Source organism: Emys orbicularis, chromosome 1, assembly GCF_028017835.1.
Source record: "Emys orbicularis isolate rEmyOrb1 chromosome 1, rEmyOrb1.hap1, whole genome shotgun sequence".
NCBI classification, from domain to species: domain Eukaryota; kingdom Metazoa; phylum Chordata; order Testudines; family Emydidae; genus Emys; species Emys orbicularis.
Genome location: NC_088683.1, coordinates 46,260,807 through 46,277,947, shown reverse-complemented (window position 1 = coordinate 46,277,947; position 17,141 = coordinate 46,260,807). Strand labels below are relative to the sequence as shown.

General features: G+C 40.7%; 1 protein-coding gene across 14 annotated transcripts in view; it reads right to left on the bottom strand.

The window, feature by feature from the left end:
• Positions 1 to 5,649: 5,649 nt before the first annotated feature.
• CADPS2 (calcium dependent secretion activator 2) overlaps positions 5,650 to 17,141 on the bottom strand; it is a 581,803-nt gene continuing 570,311 nt past the window's right edge. For all 14 annotated transcript variants that reach the window (XM_065397473.1, XM_065397474.1, XM_065397479.1 and 11 more), the window contains 2 exons: positions 11,991 to 12,095; positions 5,650 to 5,820 (listed from right to left, as the gene is read on the bottom strand). In XM_065397473.1, coding sequence (XP_065253545.1) covers positions 5,650 to 5,820; positions 11,991 to 12,095 — 276 coding nt within the window. The remainder of the gene's footprint in view (positions 5,821 to 11,990; positions 12,096 to 17,141) is intronic.

Genomic DNA, 17,141 nt, shown 5'->3' with positions numbered 1-17,141 from the left:
CTGCATGAAGTGAGCACCAGTGAGTTCAATAGGAACTTGTGATTGAACTAGAGCATCTGATGTAAAGACTCCAAATGATGGAGAAGTTACCCCATGCCTTGATAAGCTGTTCCAAAGGGCCCCTTCCCTTTCAGTTAAAAAAACTTTCCGGTTTCAATGTTTCTAACTTCAGCTTCCAGGGGTTGGATCTCTCTCAGCTAAACAAAAGGAATGCTTTTAACTTTACTTTCTACCCTCTCTCCTTCTGTGAAAAACGCTTCTCACATCCACTGTGAAGAAAGCCACTGTGCCCAAAACAATACAACAGAGGGGCAGGAGGACAGCAACTTCCCTTGAGCATGCAGACAGATATACCGGAACACTCAGCACTGGAAGGGTGCTACACGACTTCATCTAGATCACTGGATCCATGCCACCTTCTTGACTTCTACACTTGAGAGACTTGTGCTCTCAAGCACGATTAGATAGGCCGCTGAGCATCTCACTCTTCAGCAGCTTAGGGTCAGATCCATCCCTCCCACACAGGAGCCTGCTGGAGGAGAAATACTTGGCAACTTCAGGGAGTTTGTCTCAGATCATTTCACTGGGGGAATAAAGGTTAGCTTTCCCTCTCCTCCTCCCCGCTCCAACGACACACATACATTGGGCCCCATTCAGCCCCAAACCCCATAGGGCTGGTGCGGCACAGCAAATATCTGATGCTCTCTCCAGTCACCTACAGCAGGGTCTCAGGGAGATGTGGGAGGAGAGGCCTGGCGGAGGAAGGAACGTGCATGGCCTGCGCCTGATCCAATAGAAAGCCTCCCCTTCGCTTCAACCAGCTGCGGCTCAGGGTCTCGTGAAGGTTTCTATTAGGAGTTTGGCCTTCTGTCTACACTACTTAAGCCTGATTAGCCTGACTGCTTCCTCGGGCTTTCCATCAGGACGTAGCACTCCATGGATGAACCTTCGGCTCTTTGTATATCTTGCCTTCCCTTTTCCTAGCGGAAGGCTCTAATTTTAGGCTGTTATGCTGAGCTGGTTAGTATCCCCGCTCGCCTCATCCCCTCGGATGCAGCAGGCTTCCATGCCCCAGGGAAACATATTGAGGGGTAGGGACCATAGGCGGGGTCACATCTCTACAGCTCCCTATCCAGGCTCTTTCAATGAATTATTTAAAACAAAAATAAGTTCAACCGTAACAGTGAAATGGTGAGTTGACGACTCAACAAGAGAGGGATTCCTATGCAGGTGGGTACATTGTGCCAGTATAATACAGTATGACACAATTATTAACCCGGGTCCAACAAACACCCAAGGAATTAAAAATGACTGAGTGCAGACGTATTACCAGCTAGGAGAAACAACCCTATTATTTTCCACTTCATTTACCTTCTTGTGCTGCTTTCCTTTTGAAACTGTGCTTTCCCCGCTTCCAGCAGTATTCATGTGCCCATTCCGTCCCTTAATAAGATCCACACAGTTAATCAAGTGCAGTCGTACATTCAGGAAGCAAACAGAGCAGGAGTCCTTCTGGAAAACACGTGGGCTCATACGTCTTTTGTTTATCAGGGTTTATTAGCAGCATATTAACAACTGGAACTATTTTAATGGGCTCTGCTCTCTCGGCAACATCACGACTCGCCGGGTAGGAACAGCGCGTCATTTGAACTCAGCCATCTTCTACTTACATTGAAAAACGAATCTATGGGAAATGATTGTTGCATTAATTACCTATAACGTTATTTTTCTTTTAATTTTTTACACGCTCTTCAAGGAAAGCTAAGCGCCTTTAACTCCAAACCCCGGGATAAGAGACAAAACACAAATCGTGTCTTTTCCTCGGATACTATCACTAAAGGAGTCAGCGTTGGTTTCTAAGCTTTTAAACTTCCCTAGTCGACTTGTTGCTGCTCAGATATCCTCTAGAACCGGTTCCTTGATTTCCCTATCTCCCGTATTTTCAGGTTTCCACCCCCCCGCAATTCCCTTTTAGCTCTAAGCAGCCACAGGCTCTTTGCTTACCGGGCTGAATTTTTATTCTGTTCCTTCGAGAAAACCCTGCACTCCTTTGGTAGCTGCAAAATGCAAGAACCCCCTGACCAAATCCCTTCAGACCAAACCAAAGTTACTCAAACGATAACTGGATCTAGAAGCCCCGCACACGGGGGATTGCAGTTTCCTTTCTTATGTACTAGAAATCTCTTGTTCAAACCGAATAAATGGGACTGCTCTGCCTATTGTGTATACAATGTAGGGGACTGGATGGTTAGGTTTTCACGGAAATTAGGCTCTCCTCAAACCACATGCACATTCTGGCTACACTGCTTTGAGCGGCTCCCACTGGAATAACCTTTCCTCTTTTGATTAGGTTTGAAGAGGGTTGACCCTCTCTGTGTACTGTTCTGTTCAGTTTGGTGCACGACAAAATAGCCCCAGCGTTAAAAGAAATAAATCCACCGACCAACACTTGCCACTATGTCCTGCTCATTAACAGCACAGCCACAATAGCCCACAAAACGCTGGGGGTTCCCTGAACTCTCCCGCTGCCCTTGCCTGGCAACTCGCCTCTTCCGGGCTGGAAGATGCGATGCAGGCCAACGCCAGTGAATACACAAGAAGTTCGGCAAACACCCAGTGCAGGTCTGGAGCTCTCCTCACGAGCCAAGCAATTCACTAACGTGCAATTGCACTGAAGCAATTTGCAGAACATCAGAGAAAAACGCTCAGTCGCAGCTCCCGGAGAGTTTGGCCACAGAGCGTTCAAGGGCACGTACGGCACTTGTTATTGTTTGTCCAAAGGATCAAAAAACACCTTATGGCGCTATAGATTTTCCCACAATAGTCTCTCCGCCTCCTCCACAGACGAGGGAGGCCAATTTACTCTTGTCTCTGACACATTCAGCCGGTAGAGCTTGGATTTTGCCCGTTATTCCCGAGGAAAAAATTGAATTTTGTGGTATCAAACATTGCCAGGGCAGTTACTGTGTCATTTGAGAATGATAATTTTCACAAATCTCTCCTGATACTTAAGAACAGCCCGTTTTGTGCCTCTGATCCCAGGGAATCTCTAGTTTGCCACGGGAATGTAGCGCGGCATTTGCTATAAAATTTGTGTCGTTGTTCGTGGTTGCTGAGAAGCCAGGAGTTATTAGGGGCAAGCGCCACCGCGCTCTCTGCGTTCACACATCTCTGCTAACAACAGTGCAGCAAAGGAGATTTTTCCAACGTGAATTTCCCAGGACATCCGAGCTTTCTGAGCCGGACCGTGAACAGGGGGGATAATATAGAAGGATGATCTGGGAGATTATTATATATGTAGAACTAGCCTAGTATACAATATAACTTGACTTGTTGCTGCAAAAGGCACATTTGTAAAACGCCACCGATCTAGCGCTTCGGGTCAAATTAGCAAAGAAGTTCCTGGATTAAAAAATCCACGCAGCTAGTGGTATATTTGCTTGCCGGAATCTTGCGCGCCTCGTGTAGCGAAGTATTCCCCAGGGATACTGCTGCAGGGCCGCTCTGTTTAAGAACGCGTTGGTGCGTTGCACCCCAGGGGTTCCCCTGCTCCGCAGGATTTGGCGCCCCCCCACCCCGAGCGCCGTGGGACTGGGGTTAGGAACTGGCCACAGGCCTGGGTCGCCAGTCCCACCCCCTCCCGTTCTTGAGCGGCTCCGAGCAGCCTGTGAGCCATGGAACAGCAGGGAAGAGCAAGCGTTCTCCTGCTGCCGTGTGGAAGCGTCTTCTCTCTCCAGACCTACGCACGTTATTCCGCACCTGGAGTCTGCCTGTCCCGCTCCCTTCCCTTTCCTCCCCCTCTCCAGGGCGCTGCTCCACTGGGCGCAGAGTTTTAGAGGGGTAGGGGTGGGAAAGGAACGGGATGCAAACAACAGCAGCAGCTTCAGAGGAGAATTTGGAAAAAATCACCCTAACGCCCAGTGAAGCTCCCCTTTCCCTTTGGCAACGTGTGTGCGCGGAGCAGCGGCTCTCCCCAAATGCAGGGCGAGGGCTTTAACCTTCTGAGGCCGGGGGAACCACTAATGCACTTCGCACAAGCACTTATTTGCTACAGCAGCAGCAAATGAAATCCCCTCTCCTGACGGAGTCGGGGCAATGAAAATTAAAGGCGATTCAGCAGGGACAATCTGGGAAGGCAGAACAGGAGGCACAGGACCTGGAAAACCTCGCCCCTGTGAAGAAGCAGGATATGGATGGTTTTCAAAAGCAAATGTTGTTTGATTTTTCCCTTTATTTCATTTAAACAAACTCCTTTTCGGTTTGGGTGCCAGGAGTGCAGCAGGGAGTAATTGTCATTTTCTTTTGTAAGTAGCTGAGCTATGCAGAAGTGCAACCTGCCTGCCCTTGTTCTGCACAGTTTCTATGCACACTTAAAAACCAACTCTCTTAACCACGCAAAAACGTTTCAATTCATCAGGCCCTTTGCCCTTCCAGAACCCCTCTGAAGTTCCACAACTGTCACTGCAAGGAAACTTCATGTAAACTGCACAATTTTTGAATTGTTCTATGTTTAAAACACATCACTCTGTTAAATTAAGCACAGACATTTAGTGTCAATGGGCACTTCAGTAACTTCTTCCCACTCCTCCTTCTGATAGTGCTCTTTCAGAATTCCTAGGGATCCCATCCATATGAAGATTCATACATGTTCTCTGAAAACAAACACTGTGGTATTTTTTATAGAAACAGCAAATTTTGAGACAACCTTGTCTGATTCTGTCAAACTCTCATCAAAGGCATGGGAATATAGGTGTTTGTTTATAGAACACTGCCATGGGCTCATACAAAAGCAGGGTATCAAATACAAGCATTCAGAAATAGCTCATTTGTTTTTACAAGAGAAAAACTAGGTGACAGTTTGAATGATTTGAAATACTGAAAACATCTTTTAATTTTAGAATTCTATACAAACTTGGATACAGACGCGGTCATGACAAAATGTGTTCTTATTGCCTGCAAAATTTCACATAGAAATAGAAACACTGATGGCAAGCTTACTGACATCCAACGTGATGAGATATCCTTAAACTTGCAAGATGAATGTAGGGAAACAGAAGACACAACACTCGTAAGTAGTCTATGTGCATTTTGTAGTCCCTGGAGTCTTCTTATTTATACACCAAACTCAAAGCACTGTGAACCAAGATTTAAGTTTTTAATGCACATCACACAATAATGAAAAATTAAGTACAAAACAAGAAAAAATATGTAAAGTGTAATCCTGAAAATACACTGTTTTTTAACAAGGGCACTGAATTATTCCAAGGATGATTTCCTGCATAATTGTGTATTATGTGAGGCACACATCTTGTTTTCTGCACAGGACATCACTATTTGATGGAGGAGTTACAGGAACAAATGGTAACTCTAACAAAAGGTAAAGAAACATAATCACAAGTGGAACACAAACTCCATGCCAACATTCTCACACTTCTAAGCAAAGCTATACATTGAAATATGCTAAAATCATTGTCCTCAAAAAATTCTTGGCACTTTTGCTCCCAATAATTCTGCTTTCAGATTTAAAAAAGTGGAATGAATTACATTTTTGGTACTCAAGTATTGTAAAGCAAAACTATAAATGCAAATACAAGGACAAGTTACAAAACAAACACCTAGTGTTGACCTTCTAGGTGAAATATCTCACTATCATCCTTCTTCTTCATCGCTGTCTTTCATGGTGATACCCTGAAGTCCTCCTCCATCAGTGACTGAGACTGTGGCCTCCTCTACTGTAAGACGGCTGTGAACGGTATCATAGGTTTTACTGTTCAGTGTTCCTTCCAACACACCCTGCAGTCTGAAATCTCGGTAGGTTTTCTGTAGCAAGAAGAGAGAACATTCAAAATGCACCATTGGATTTTCCCAAGAAGCCCACACATAGTCACTGCATAAAGTGTCCAATTATACCATTATTAAAATAGTTTCATTCCTTTTAAGAATACAGGCCTATCATTTTAAGTGGTGCTGGAGCTTTCATTTTTGGGTCAGAGCTAAGCACTTTCTGAAAACTAGGCCCTTTAAAAACATCTCAAGATGACCCCTCCAAAATACAAGGCACCCAAAATCACTAATCACTTTTGAAAATCTGGGCCACTGAACACAACCACCACCAACCATGCTGTGTATCCATATAAGCAACTTATTGTCATAATCATCTGCGAACCTGTGCATATGACTCTGTTATACCTGTCAAGTCAGGAGAGATGTGAAGTGATAATAAACCAGCTTACTAGAAACATTATATAGTTCATGTTACCAAGATGTATTAGCAATTATTTCTTCAAGGTAGTTATCAACTTTTTCCTCTTGTGCATCATTTTGAAAGAAAGATCACTTTTCATGGGTCAGTTCCCTCCCAATACAACAATCGCCCAAATACTTGGTTCCCAAAGACCTTCTCTACACTTTGATCTCTTGCACTGATCCAGCTTTCACTAGTGGTAGCAACCACGGAAGTGGACAGAGGTGTTAACAGCCTGTTGTCTAACTTGGGGTAATTTTTGCAAAACTGCATTAGTGTAGACAATGCTAAATTGTTTCATTCTATGGACACCAGAAAAGGGTCTATTGTCCCCAATTTAAAAACCATTCCTTTAAGGTGGTATGTTTTGTGTTAAGCTTCCATACTTCACTCAGTGCATATTTTGCAGTAACTCTGTAGTCCCCTCATTCATTCAGAGGGAACCTGATAAAGAGCTTTATGAATGTCTAAACAAATTGGCATCATTCTGTTAAATCAGTCTTAAAAGTACAGCATTTTGAAGCTGAGACATCTACAGTTGTATATTCAATTATGAATTTGGTTACAGCTCCTATTTACCATCCAGCAGAAAATCTCAACACCTGAACTCTTTCCTCATAATATAATTTCCTTTGCAGTTATCTCTGCATTATAAACCAGGTGTTTATGAAAATACATTTGAAAACAAGTTTTAAGATGTGTTCTGTATCCTGTGATGTAACAGTTTCTGTGGTCACTGCTTAAAAAAAGAAAAAGCCAGAGTAAATGCTCACTTAAATTGCAAATCATCTACATAGCCTTCCTTTTGTTCTCTTCTCAAGGTTTTGTTTCCCTGATGCATAGATTTGCCATGACACAGCAGAGGCTACTGTTTCATTTGACTTTCTGTGTTGGGCAAGAAGTCTAAGGAGGAACCACATTATTCAGTGATGATGTCTAAAAGCAGGTAGGCAGCACTGCAGCAGTGAAAATCCAACACACATACTCTGCCATGTTTTCTGGTAGCACTGGTTTGGGCTTACAATGTGTATGGAAAAGGCTATAAGAGAAGAGGACCAGGGAAGGTCTAAAGCCCCACAATTCCTTACTACTTTGTCTACTTTAACCACTGTCTGTTAATTTCCTATATGGATCCATTTTGCTGACTTTTTTCCCTATCCCATCGATTCTGCCCCCAGTCCATCCAAAACACAGCTATCAAGTTTTTCATTCTTCCAATGCTCTGACTAAATCACTCCTACTGATTCTCGATCCAGATTTATTTTTTTTGCATTCATATTATATGCCCATTGAATAATCTCCTGTAGATGCACTGACATTTCAGTGCAATAAAATCAACAATAAAGTAACTATAACTCAGGGTAACCAAAGCAATCCCAATAAGGAACCTATCTTTCCAGGGAACCCCTCCTTAACCAACTCCCTTAGACTAATCCTGGGTTAACTGATGAAGTCTGCAGCCTTCCATGAACATCACAGTTGTTTCTCTGTTGGATCAAAGAGGGAGTAAGTTCCAGAGCTGAAGACCTTCTACTGAGATGGCTCTGTTCTCAGCCCCAAAATGAACATATCAGTTTGATCATCTCAGTTGATTTCAACTGCTGTGCGCGCACACACACACACACACACACACACACACACACACACACACCAAAACATTGAAGTGCATTGAATTGGTAGCCACTGCACTCAACAGAACATAGGTATAGTGTGCTCCCCGAAGGAAATCCTTTAAGTCAGTGCCACTTTAAGCTGTGTTCTGAACCATACTGAGATCAAAGTTCTACTCATCACTTTCAAATCTCTCCAGAACTTCATCACTGCTCATATCTCTTTCATCTCTACTTATGACCCTTCCCACTTCATGCACTCTATGCTTCCTTTCCAATCACTTGATTTATGTCCCACATCCACTATAGTCTTCTTTCATGACACCCTTCATGCCTGATATTGCTTGTGCAATACAAAGCTCAGAAATATCCATTTTAATTAAAAACTTTAACCTATGCCCCAAGTCCCCACATTTTAGAGTTTATGGGTTACCTTGTGGATTTTTATATTGTGGGTTTGAGCAAAGTGGGTGCACTTTTCCTTTAAACGAGAAAACAAGTATGAGACAACAAACAGAAAATGCTGTACTCTCTGGATACAGTCACTCACTATATTTCACTAACGTAAATACAGTAGGATTTTCACACTTTTTCAGAATTCTCCTTTTACATGACTTTTAAGGATTAATTTGCAACCATTATCCAGACAAATCTCCCATTGATTTTAGAGGAACTTTTACCTCATTATAGACTTCAGTATCAGCCCCATTGATATATTCTCAATTCAATGTAGTGGCCTTCGGTGGTGCAACTGCTGTTATTGCTAAAAGCAGTTACACATCTAAAGCATCTCATGATAATTTGGCAGTTTTAGTATTTTTTAGTATTTCTCCTAAGGTATCCTCTGCTGGCCTGCTGGGGAAAGAATATTCCTTATCCTTCAGACTACATTTTCCCCCTCTGTGTGCATGTTCATGTGCTCTATTGTTCTTGCCATGAATTTAGCACACTGAGGCAGAGATCTGGCATACCTCACTTAGTGTACAGTTCTGTGCAAACTGATGGTACTGTATAAATAAAACAAAAATAATTATGTAATATGAAATAATTGTCACTTAATCTCATTTATATCCTGAGGTATCACTAGTGTCCAAGTAACAGCCTTTTTTCTTGAATTCCAAGCTTTGATTACCTTCCAAGAAAAAAGCCTTTTCATTTACTTAAATCCAGTTTCTTTCCTTTTAAATTTCCATGAGTGTCCCTGGGTTTTGTTGCTGTTTAGCTCAAACCCATCTTTTTAAAGACTTTGTGATTATTTTTTAGGTACTTATAAAATACAACAAGGTTTCCTCTTGGTATCTTTTCCGAAGTGTATAAGATTAAACTCTCATTTTTATGATGGTAGTTCAGAGCCTTTGAACAACTTATATAGCTCTTTCTGGACCTTCTCCAGAATTTGTATATACAGATGGATGTAAAATGATGCAGATGAGATTTTAGGACCTTTTCTACACTAGAGACCATAGACATTTAAACCAACTTTGGAACCCTCTCTCACATGCCCATAACACTCCGCATGTCCAGCCACAAAGTTGCTACCAGTTTTGCACAGGTGTTCACTGCACTTCCTCTAAGCAAGGGTAACCACTGTGCCACTCTGTAGTTTTAATGTAGACTACAGTACTGGCATAGTTGGTCCTGCCATCTACTGACTCACAGTGCACCAGTCACTCCTTAAGTGTCCGTTTAGGTAAATCTTTTGGACTCTATGGACTTGGGGTCAATTTTTCCAGAAGCTCCACACTTGTATAATTTTGCCTTTAGCTCTCACTGTGTGCACTTCTTGTACTTCATGAGCACTTTAGCCCTGGAGGAGAGCAGGTGATGTTTCCACTGTTGTCCTTCCTTGAGAAAAACTTTGAATTCCACAAGGGGGCTCTCATTGGAGTCACCACTCACAGTGTGTCTTGATTATGCTGTCACCAGCCAGTGGCCTGAAAGGAAATTGGTTCCATTGAAACCAGTAGCGCAGGACCTGGCTCTAAGATGGCAAAGCTAAACTTGGATGGCCTGTTGGGCTGATGCTGGTGTAAGCATGGCAACATCTGCCATAGTCAATCATTTTTCCACTTTATAATGAAAATTCCAAATGTAACTCTAGTGTCCAAGAGATCAATTTCCCCATATGTTACAGCCATGACTTTAACTGTACAACATGATAATTTGGGGAAAAGGTTATCACTGAGACCAAGAAGTTCTTATTGGACCTTTGTATGGATAACAAGAACATTCAGAACTACAATAGTAAGGATTAAAAAAGTTTGGAAAGAGACACAAATTCCTCTGACTCAAGGCAAAAGCCAGTTACTCACTCATGGGGGGTTAGAAAGAAACTTTCCACGAGGTCAGGTTATCCAATAATTGTATAATGCAGGATATCTGCACTTTCTTTTGAAGCATTTGGCACTAGCCACAGTCAGTGATCGGACACTGGACTGGAGAGACCACTGATCTCATTCAATATGGCAATTCCTTTGTTCCTAATTCTACTGGTGCTCTATCTGGCCTAAGAAAAATTAGGAAATTCTACCCAATACTTGTACAGTGTTCTCCAGGCTGAACCTAATACATCACAATATATAATGAAATAGAAAAAATAATTAAAAAATAGTTACCATCCACTTTCTTGAGGGCAGGAGGGGTAAGTGTACTATTGTAATTGTCAAGGTAAAAATAGCAGTTTTCAGTAATACAACCACTAACACCTTGTAAGGTGTATAGAGTGAAGTCCCTATACAAATTGCTCCAGTCTGTTCCAGGTAAGGATTTGTAATTGAGATGGTAGACATAATGCAGTCAACATACTTATTCACTGTAACTGATTGTTTGATTCCTCTGTAGTGAGGTTACAATGGACAGTAACTACTCATTCAGGGAAAGGTGTTCACTGCAACTGAATGCAATAACTCTTTGTCTAGGCAGCAGGAAAAAGAGGACAGGGCTCTTTTAAGCATCCGTACTGCATCTGGGTTATGAGGGACAGGAGGAGGAGGACAGACTCATCTGAGTGGAGCCAAGGGGGAAACAGGAAGAGGCTGGGCCAGGGAGAGTCACTGACTCACAATGTGCACCAGGGGAAGGGGAGGGTATTAATACCCCTCCTGCATTCCAGAAGGCTCTCTCTCAATCGCTGATCAGTAGGATCCCACCCAGGGGAACAGAGTAGAACCAGATTTTATGATCTTCTGTGGGCTTGCCCTAGTTGCCTTTTTTCATTTGGGGCTGGCAAGGAATTTTTCCCTCACTGTCAGATTGGCTGAAGGGAAGTGAGTTTTTTCCACCTTCCCCGTAGCAGGTGAGGGGTAAGGTAGGTAATGAGGGTAGGTCTAGAATCACAATTTAGTAGGTAGTAGGTGTGGCAGGTGTCCAGTGCAGGTACTTATTACAGAGGGGATATGGTTCCCTGATAGACAGGACCTGGAAGTGGGTTTAGGGCAGTGGTGGGCAACCTGTGGCCCATTAGGGTAATCCGCTGGCGGGCCGCCGAACAGTTTGTTTACATTTGCATGGCTGCCCGCAGCTCCCAGTGGCCGCGGTTCGCCGTTCCCGGCCAATGGGAGCTGCGGGAAGCGGCGGCCAGCATGTCCCTGCGGGTTGCCCACCACTGGTTTAGGGGGAGGCATCCCCTACAGAAGTTGGTAAAAGTAGGGTTGGAGCTCCTAATATCTGGTTCAGCAGGGAGACAACCCCATCTTTTTTCCAGCCCCCTTTAACTCCATCAGATGAGGGGAGGGTGGTGGGAAGGGGCTGAGATCAGGTTAAGATGGAGGAGGCCTGAGGGCAGTGCTTTCAAATAGGTGGAAATGGTTAAGGAAAGAAAGATGACCTGTATTGTACCATTTATTACAAACTAGTTAAGTGAATAAAATGGCCTAATTAAATCACATTCATTGCCTCTTGTCTTTCTTCCTGCAAATCAAGATAAGCATTTTTAAACATACTTCCCCCCTCCCCACACACACAGGTAACCAAAGGGGGATGAAACCCTGATAAAAAGTAGCAATTTGCTTCACTATATATGTCTGGATTTGCACAGTGACCCATGTTTATCTATAGTAGTTTATTTTCTATTAACTATCCCTCACTTTTCTCTCGAATGCCATTTTGTAATCTAATTCAAATATATTTTTGTTTACCTTCACTATCTTGATGAGAGTCTTCAGCTGGTAGACGTGAAGCTGAAGGTCTAATCTATCAGCCAGCCACATACATATGACTTTCATGGAGCTGCTGTACCATTGCTAGAAAGAAGGGTGAAAAAACAAAAACAAAAAAAAAACAACAACTCTGAAGTATTCGTTTAACATATTTAGTAATGAGAGGTAATGACCATAGATCAGCACTTGAAGTCATCAGTGATATAATTTTCTGTTAAGAGAATTGCGTGTGTTGCTAGGAAATCAACTAACTTGACCTAGACTCATGGGCATAATTTAGGGGTGGACAGGGGGGCGTTGCCCCTCCCCCAAAAAAACTACAAGTCTTGGGTAGGGGCCGAATTTGCCCTCCCAGGCACAGCCTTATTGGTCTGACTGGAGCTGCCCCCCACCACCCTCCAAAAAAAAAAAAAATATAGAAGTCAAACTACGCCTATTCCTGGACTGTTTTACATTAATTAGCACTCACTATGCTGTCTTTGAGTTTTAACAAATTCATGTGAAATAGTGTTTTGCACTTTGCTATCTGTCAGTAAGAATGAGTATTAAACACACATATGGAAGAACTGATTGCTGAAACAGTAGGGGGAAATGCAGTAAGATTAGCTTTAAAGAAAGATTTTGCTGTGATTCAGGTTTTCCATACCAAACAAGAAAACAACATCTAATATAGAATAAGGGCATCTAACAATGAGCCAAAAATCCTGAAGTCCTTATTCCGTTTTTACTCACTCCTGACTTTGGGAAATCACCCCAAAGTCAATAGGAATTTTACTTCAGTAAAACCAGAAACAGACAATAAAAGAAGTAAGCTTTTCAGGATTTTGCCTTCCATTTGTTACTAACTATATTACAAGATATTTCTTTTTTCCTTTTGCATGCTAGGCCTGTGTGTAAACATTTTCACTCAAAGCTTTATGAATGGATATTGCAAAAATAATCTTACTGCAGTTGGTGCTCATTTTATCATAAAAATAATGTCCAGCTCAAATATATGAGTGGTCAAGAAGATACAGCACCAAGTTGCATTAAAATTAACTAAAGTTAACAGAGTTTTTACAAGATGTTGTAGCAATTTTACTCTCTCTCTCTCTCTCTCTCTCTCACTCATGTAAACTACTAACCAGATGTCATTCAGTCAAAGTATAAAAAAGGAAGGGGCTTGTTTCATTTTAGGAATAAGAAATTACACTTTGAGAGAGTTCATTTCTCATCCTTATTTATAGTCTCTCTCCCACAGGGAGGAGGCTTAAATCCTTTCCTGTTGTAATTTCCTGTCCCCTTACAACATACACAGATATGTAAAGAAGAGAAACATTGTGTGTTTATGTTTCAAAATGTAGCATACGATACAAGGTGCATATATTAACAAAGTTCAAAGGATGGCTACTGTATGCACTCTCTGAATATTGTAAGCCCAATTAAAAATATATTGAAAGATCTAACACAATGTGGTTTCTGGATATCATCTAACTAATGACACTCTTTATACCAAAAATGCCAGCCTTGTGGAACAAGCTTTTTATACATATATTGGATATATATTTAAATACTTTTTCTTTATAGTAAATAAAATAAATCTAGACTCAGAAGTGATTAGTAATCCACTTTAAGAAATGTTTGTAATGATTAAAAGTAAGATTTTCATATAATATTGACTTGTATTTATTAAGGTTGCTTTAACAATTTTGTTTAATATGTGTAAAAGGTATTTTAATTACATATCACAGGAAATAAATTAATATTACTTTTTTTCAAATGTATTCCTATTAATTTATTATTATATTGAACTGAACAAACACACTGAATAAAATGCATGTGGCTATACAAATCTCATAAAATGAAGTAACTTGATTTGTTTAATATTATGTAGGGTTGATTTGATATCCATGGAACAGTGCTCCGGATCACTGAAAGACATTCCTTAATAGAGTTTCTTTTCTTTTATTAGTCACACACTTATTTTAGGGTTTTCATTACAATTACTTCACATTTTTTTGAAATAATGGATAATGGGGTCTTAATTCAAGTAAAGGCTGATACAGGATGATTGTCATGTACTATAACAAATAGCATATATGTGAATTCACTTGCTGGACTCTGCTGACGTGATAAACTTGAAATGTCATATAGCCATGCATTCTCTCTGGATCCTCTACTGTTCTTTGAAACAAGATGGACCTAATCTATCCTCTTGTTGCTTAGGTGCTACACATCTTAATCTTGCACAGGGGAGAGATACAGAACATGATTCTATCAATGAATTTTCAAGAAATGAATATTATTCCATGAGAAAAAACCTGCATAACATGAGCTACAATTTACTTCTGCTAAGGGGGTTGTGTTGAAATAATTGGTAAGGAATGAATGAGCAAGCTGCAGATACTGTGATAAATGAGTTGTAGAAGGAAAACTGAGAACAGAACCTGTCTCATTCTCTCGAAATGTGTGTATTTTCAAAAAATCCAGATATGTAAATGAAAACTGCCATAGAATGCAAATTTGTTACATCACCCCACTAAGACAGACACATTGAAAACACAGCCAAGAAACTAAAATCACTGCTTCATATTAGTCCAGCTAAATTTGGAGACTAGAGAATAAATGCTGCTGAGGCAATATTTGAGAGGCAAATAAAAATTAACTTTGTCCCTCCATTGTATAAATAGGATTATCAATACACCAGGGCAAAAAAGCATTTTTATAATTATTAACACAAAAATGGTAAAATGTTAAAATCAAAATCATTGAAAAATTCTTAGCCTAGTTTTAACAAGTTAACCACATACAGGAAAATCATACAGTGAAATTACCATTAAACAGTATTATCTGATATTATATATCAAAACACATTAAGAAAACATTTTAAAAGTACTATATGGAAAATGACATTCAAATTTTGAAGCCAGAATTGTCACAGAATTTTTACAAGAAACACAGCTAGCGTATTTTCAGGGTCTCTCTCCTCCCGCCCCGCCAGTAGCATTGCTAGAAAGAATACCTGTTACTTTCTGGCCTCAAATACACAGACTTTGGGCATTTAAGGAATTCCCTCTAGCCTATCTAAGATGAATGTTTCCATATTTCTGTTTTTTAAAATGGTGTTAAAAAAAAGCACAGTGCTACAAACTCAGAGGGAGTTGGAAAGCAGGCCACGCATTTTGACCATCATTAGTATAGTTTACTGGCAGAGTATACACCCAACCTGTCATTTGGAAGATCTGTTGCAAACTCACTTGTAACCTTTAGCAGTCAGATAATGGCCTTTAGCTTTCAAAGTTTTAAAATAAAAACAGTTCTTTTTTAACTGGTAAAAATGCACTTTCCCCCTTCTAACAATGATACTGGAAGGGCAGTAAGACTCTTGTAGATGTCAATGATACGGTATTAGTGGCTTATTCTTTGCTGTGGTCTATGCAGGCATAAAGCAGTAAGTGAATATTATATATTTTTTCACATCAGTGCATGACAGCAGCCAACCACTTTAAGAAAAAATATGTTAGTTTTTTCTTATTCATGGTTCATCCAGCTCCTGTAAGGGCATGCATTACTCACTTCAATTTTCCAGAGATATCTCTTTTAAAGTAAAAATAAGAGAAAAGGAAAGGCTAGGGTTGACTCTGTGAGACCCCTGTATTTATTCACACTTATTGTGCATGACTGTAGACTGGTAAATCATATTAGCAGCCTGTCTCCCCATCAAGCTGCTACTTGCTTTCCAGCCCTGGGAAGGTTCAACAAATCAACAGGAGCACGGAAAACAGAACATCAGTCTAATCTAGTGTTTAAGGTGAAGTTTTCAAACCCAATCTAAGAAGATCTTTAGCGCAAGCAACAAGCTGAAGGGCTCAGAAGGTGGTATTGACAATGAAAGAGTGTTGAAATATTGAGAAGCGCAGCACTTGTGCATTTTTAATAACAAGAGGGTCAACAAGGACAACTCCCTCAGTGCCAATAGTTGCCACTGACTATGGAAATTGCCACACCAGGGCTATAAACGCTCTCAGTTCATCAGCTTTCTTAAACAGTTCATCAGCTTTCTTAAACACCCTAAACCCCCTCAGTAGACCTTTAGTCTTGAATTAACAAACCAAAGCAATGAAAGAGGGTGCAGCTTGAATGGCTGGCATTGATCCCCAACTGTGTTCAGCACTGCTACAGGCACTGAAAAACTCTCTCCATTGTCAATAGAAATTGACAAACCTCCTCTCCTAAATAGTACAGCTGAGCCAGGCTGGATCCATGCAGCTGTAAAGGGCTCCACTCTCAGGGCCCAGGAGCACTCACAATAGAACAAGCATGAGCTCTTTGTCAGCCCCAGACTCTGCAATTTTCTAACAAGGATTAAAGTTGTTTCTCGGCAGTGCTGGTGAAAAGAGATTTAGCAACATACCGTGCTTTCTTCATGCAAGTTAAAGAGAAGTAGTTAAGGAATTTCATTATTCTGTTGACTATTGGAAATACAAAACAAATATATTAAATATTCACAATCCTTTTTCTTGCCTAATCTATAATGTTTTGAGAATGATTCAATTAAATATAACACTTATCTTCTGAAAGCAAGCACTTCAGATTTATTTTTGAAGTTTTATAAAAAAGTGCAGCTGTTTGCCACCTGGAATGAGGACTCAATACATACTAATACACAATGCCTGAGACCTTCTAGGTCTGATATTCCTAAATCTGAATCACAAGACCCCATAGGGTTTCTATATCTTGGCTATTCCTGGCAAATGGGCACTGTCAAGAATGCTGCTTTTGATGAAGATGAGAGAAAAAAAATTGTAACATTTTGTGGAAACAAAGCTGTAATATTTTTTCTACTGACGTGTTTAGCTTCTTATTGATTAGGAATTGGTGCTGTACAAACAATGATAGGTTTATACCTCCTCCAGCTATGCTTGTCTCAATAGGAACAATAGCAGAGATTATACTTTCCACTGGAAAGATTGTATGTCAAGACAGTGAAAGCTAAACTGTCAGTGTAAAATAGTTGAGTGTTTAGAATACTATACCACCTGTATCAAAATGTATTATTGTTTAGATGCGTAGCACTAATGGTATGCTAGGTGCTTTAACACTTCAGAAAAAAAGTTAAATCAAAAGAATAATGAAGTTAGGTTTAAAAAA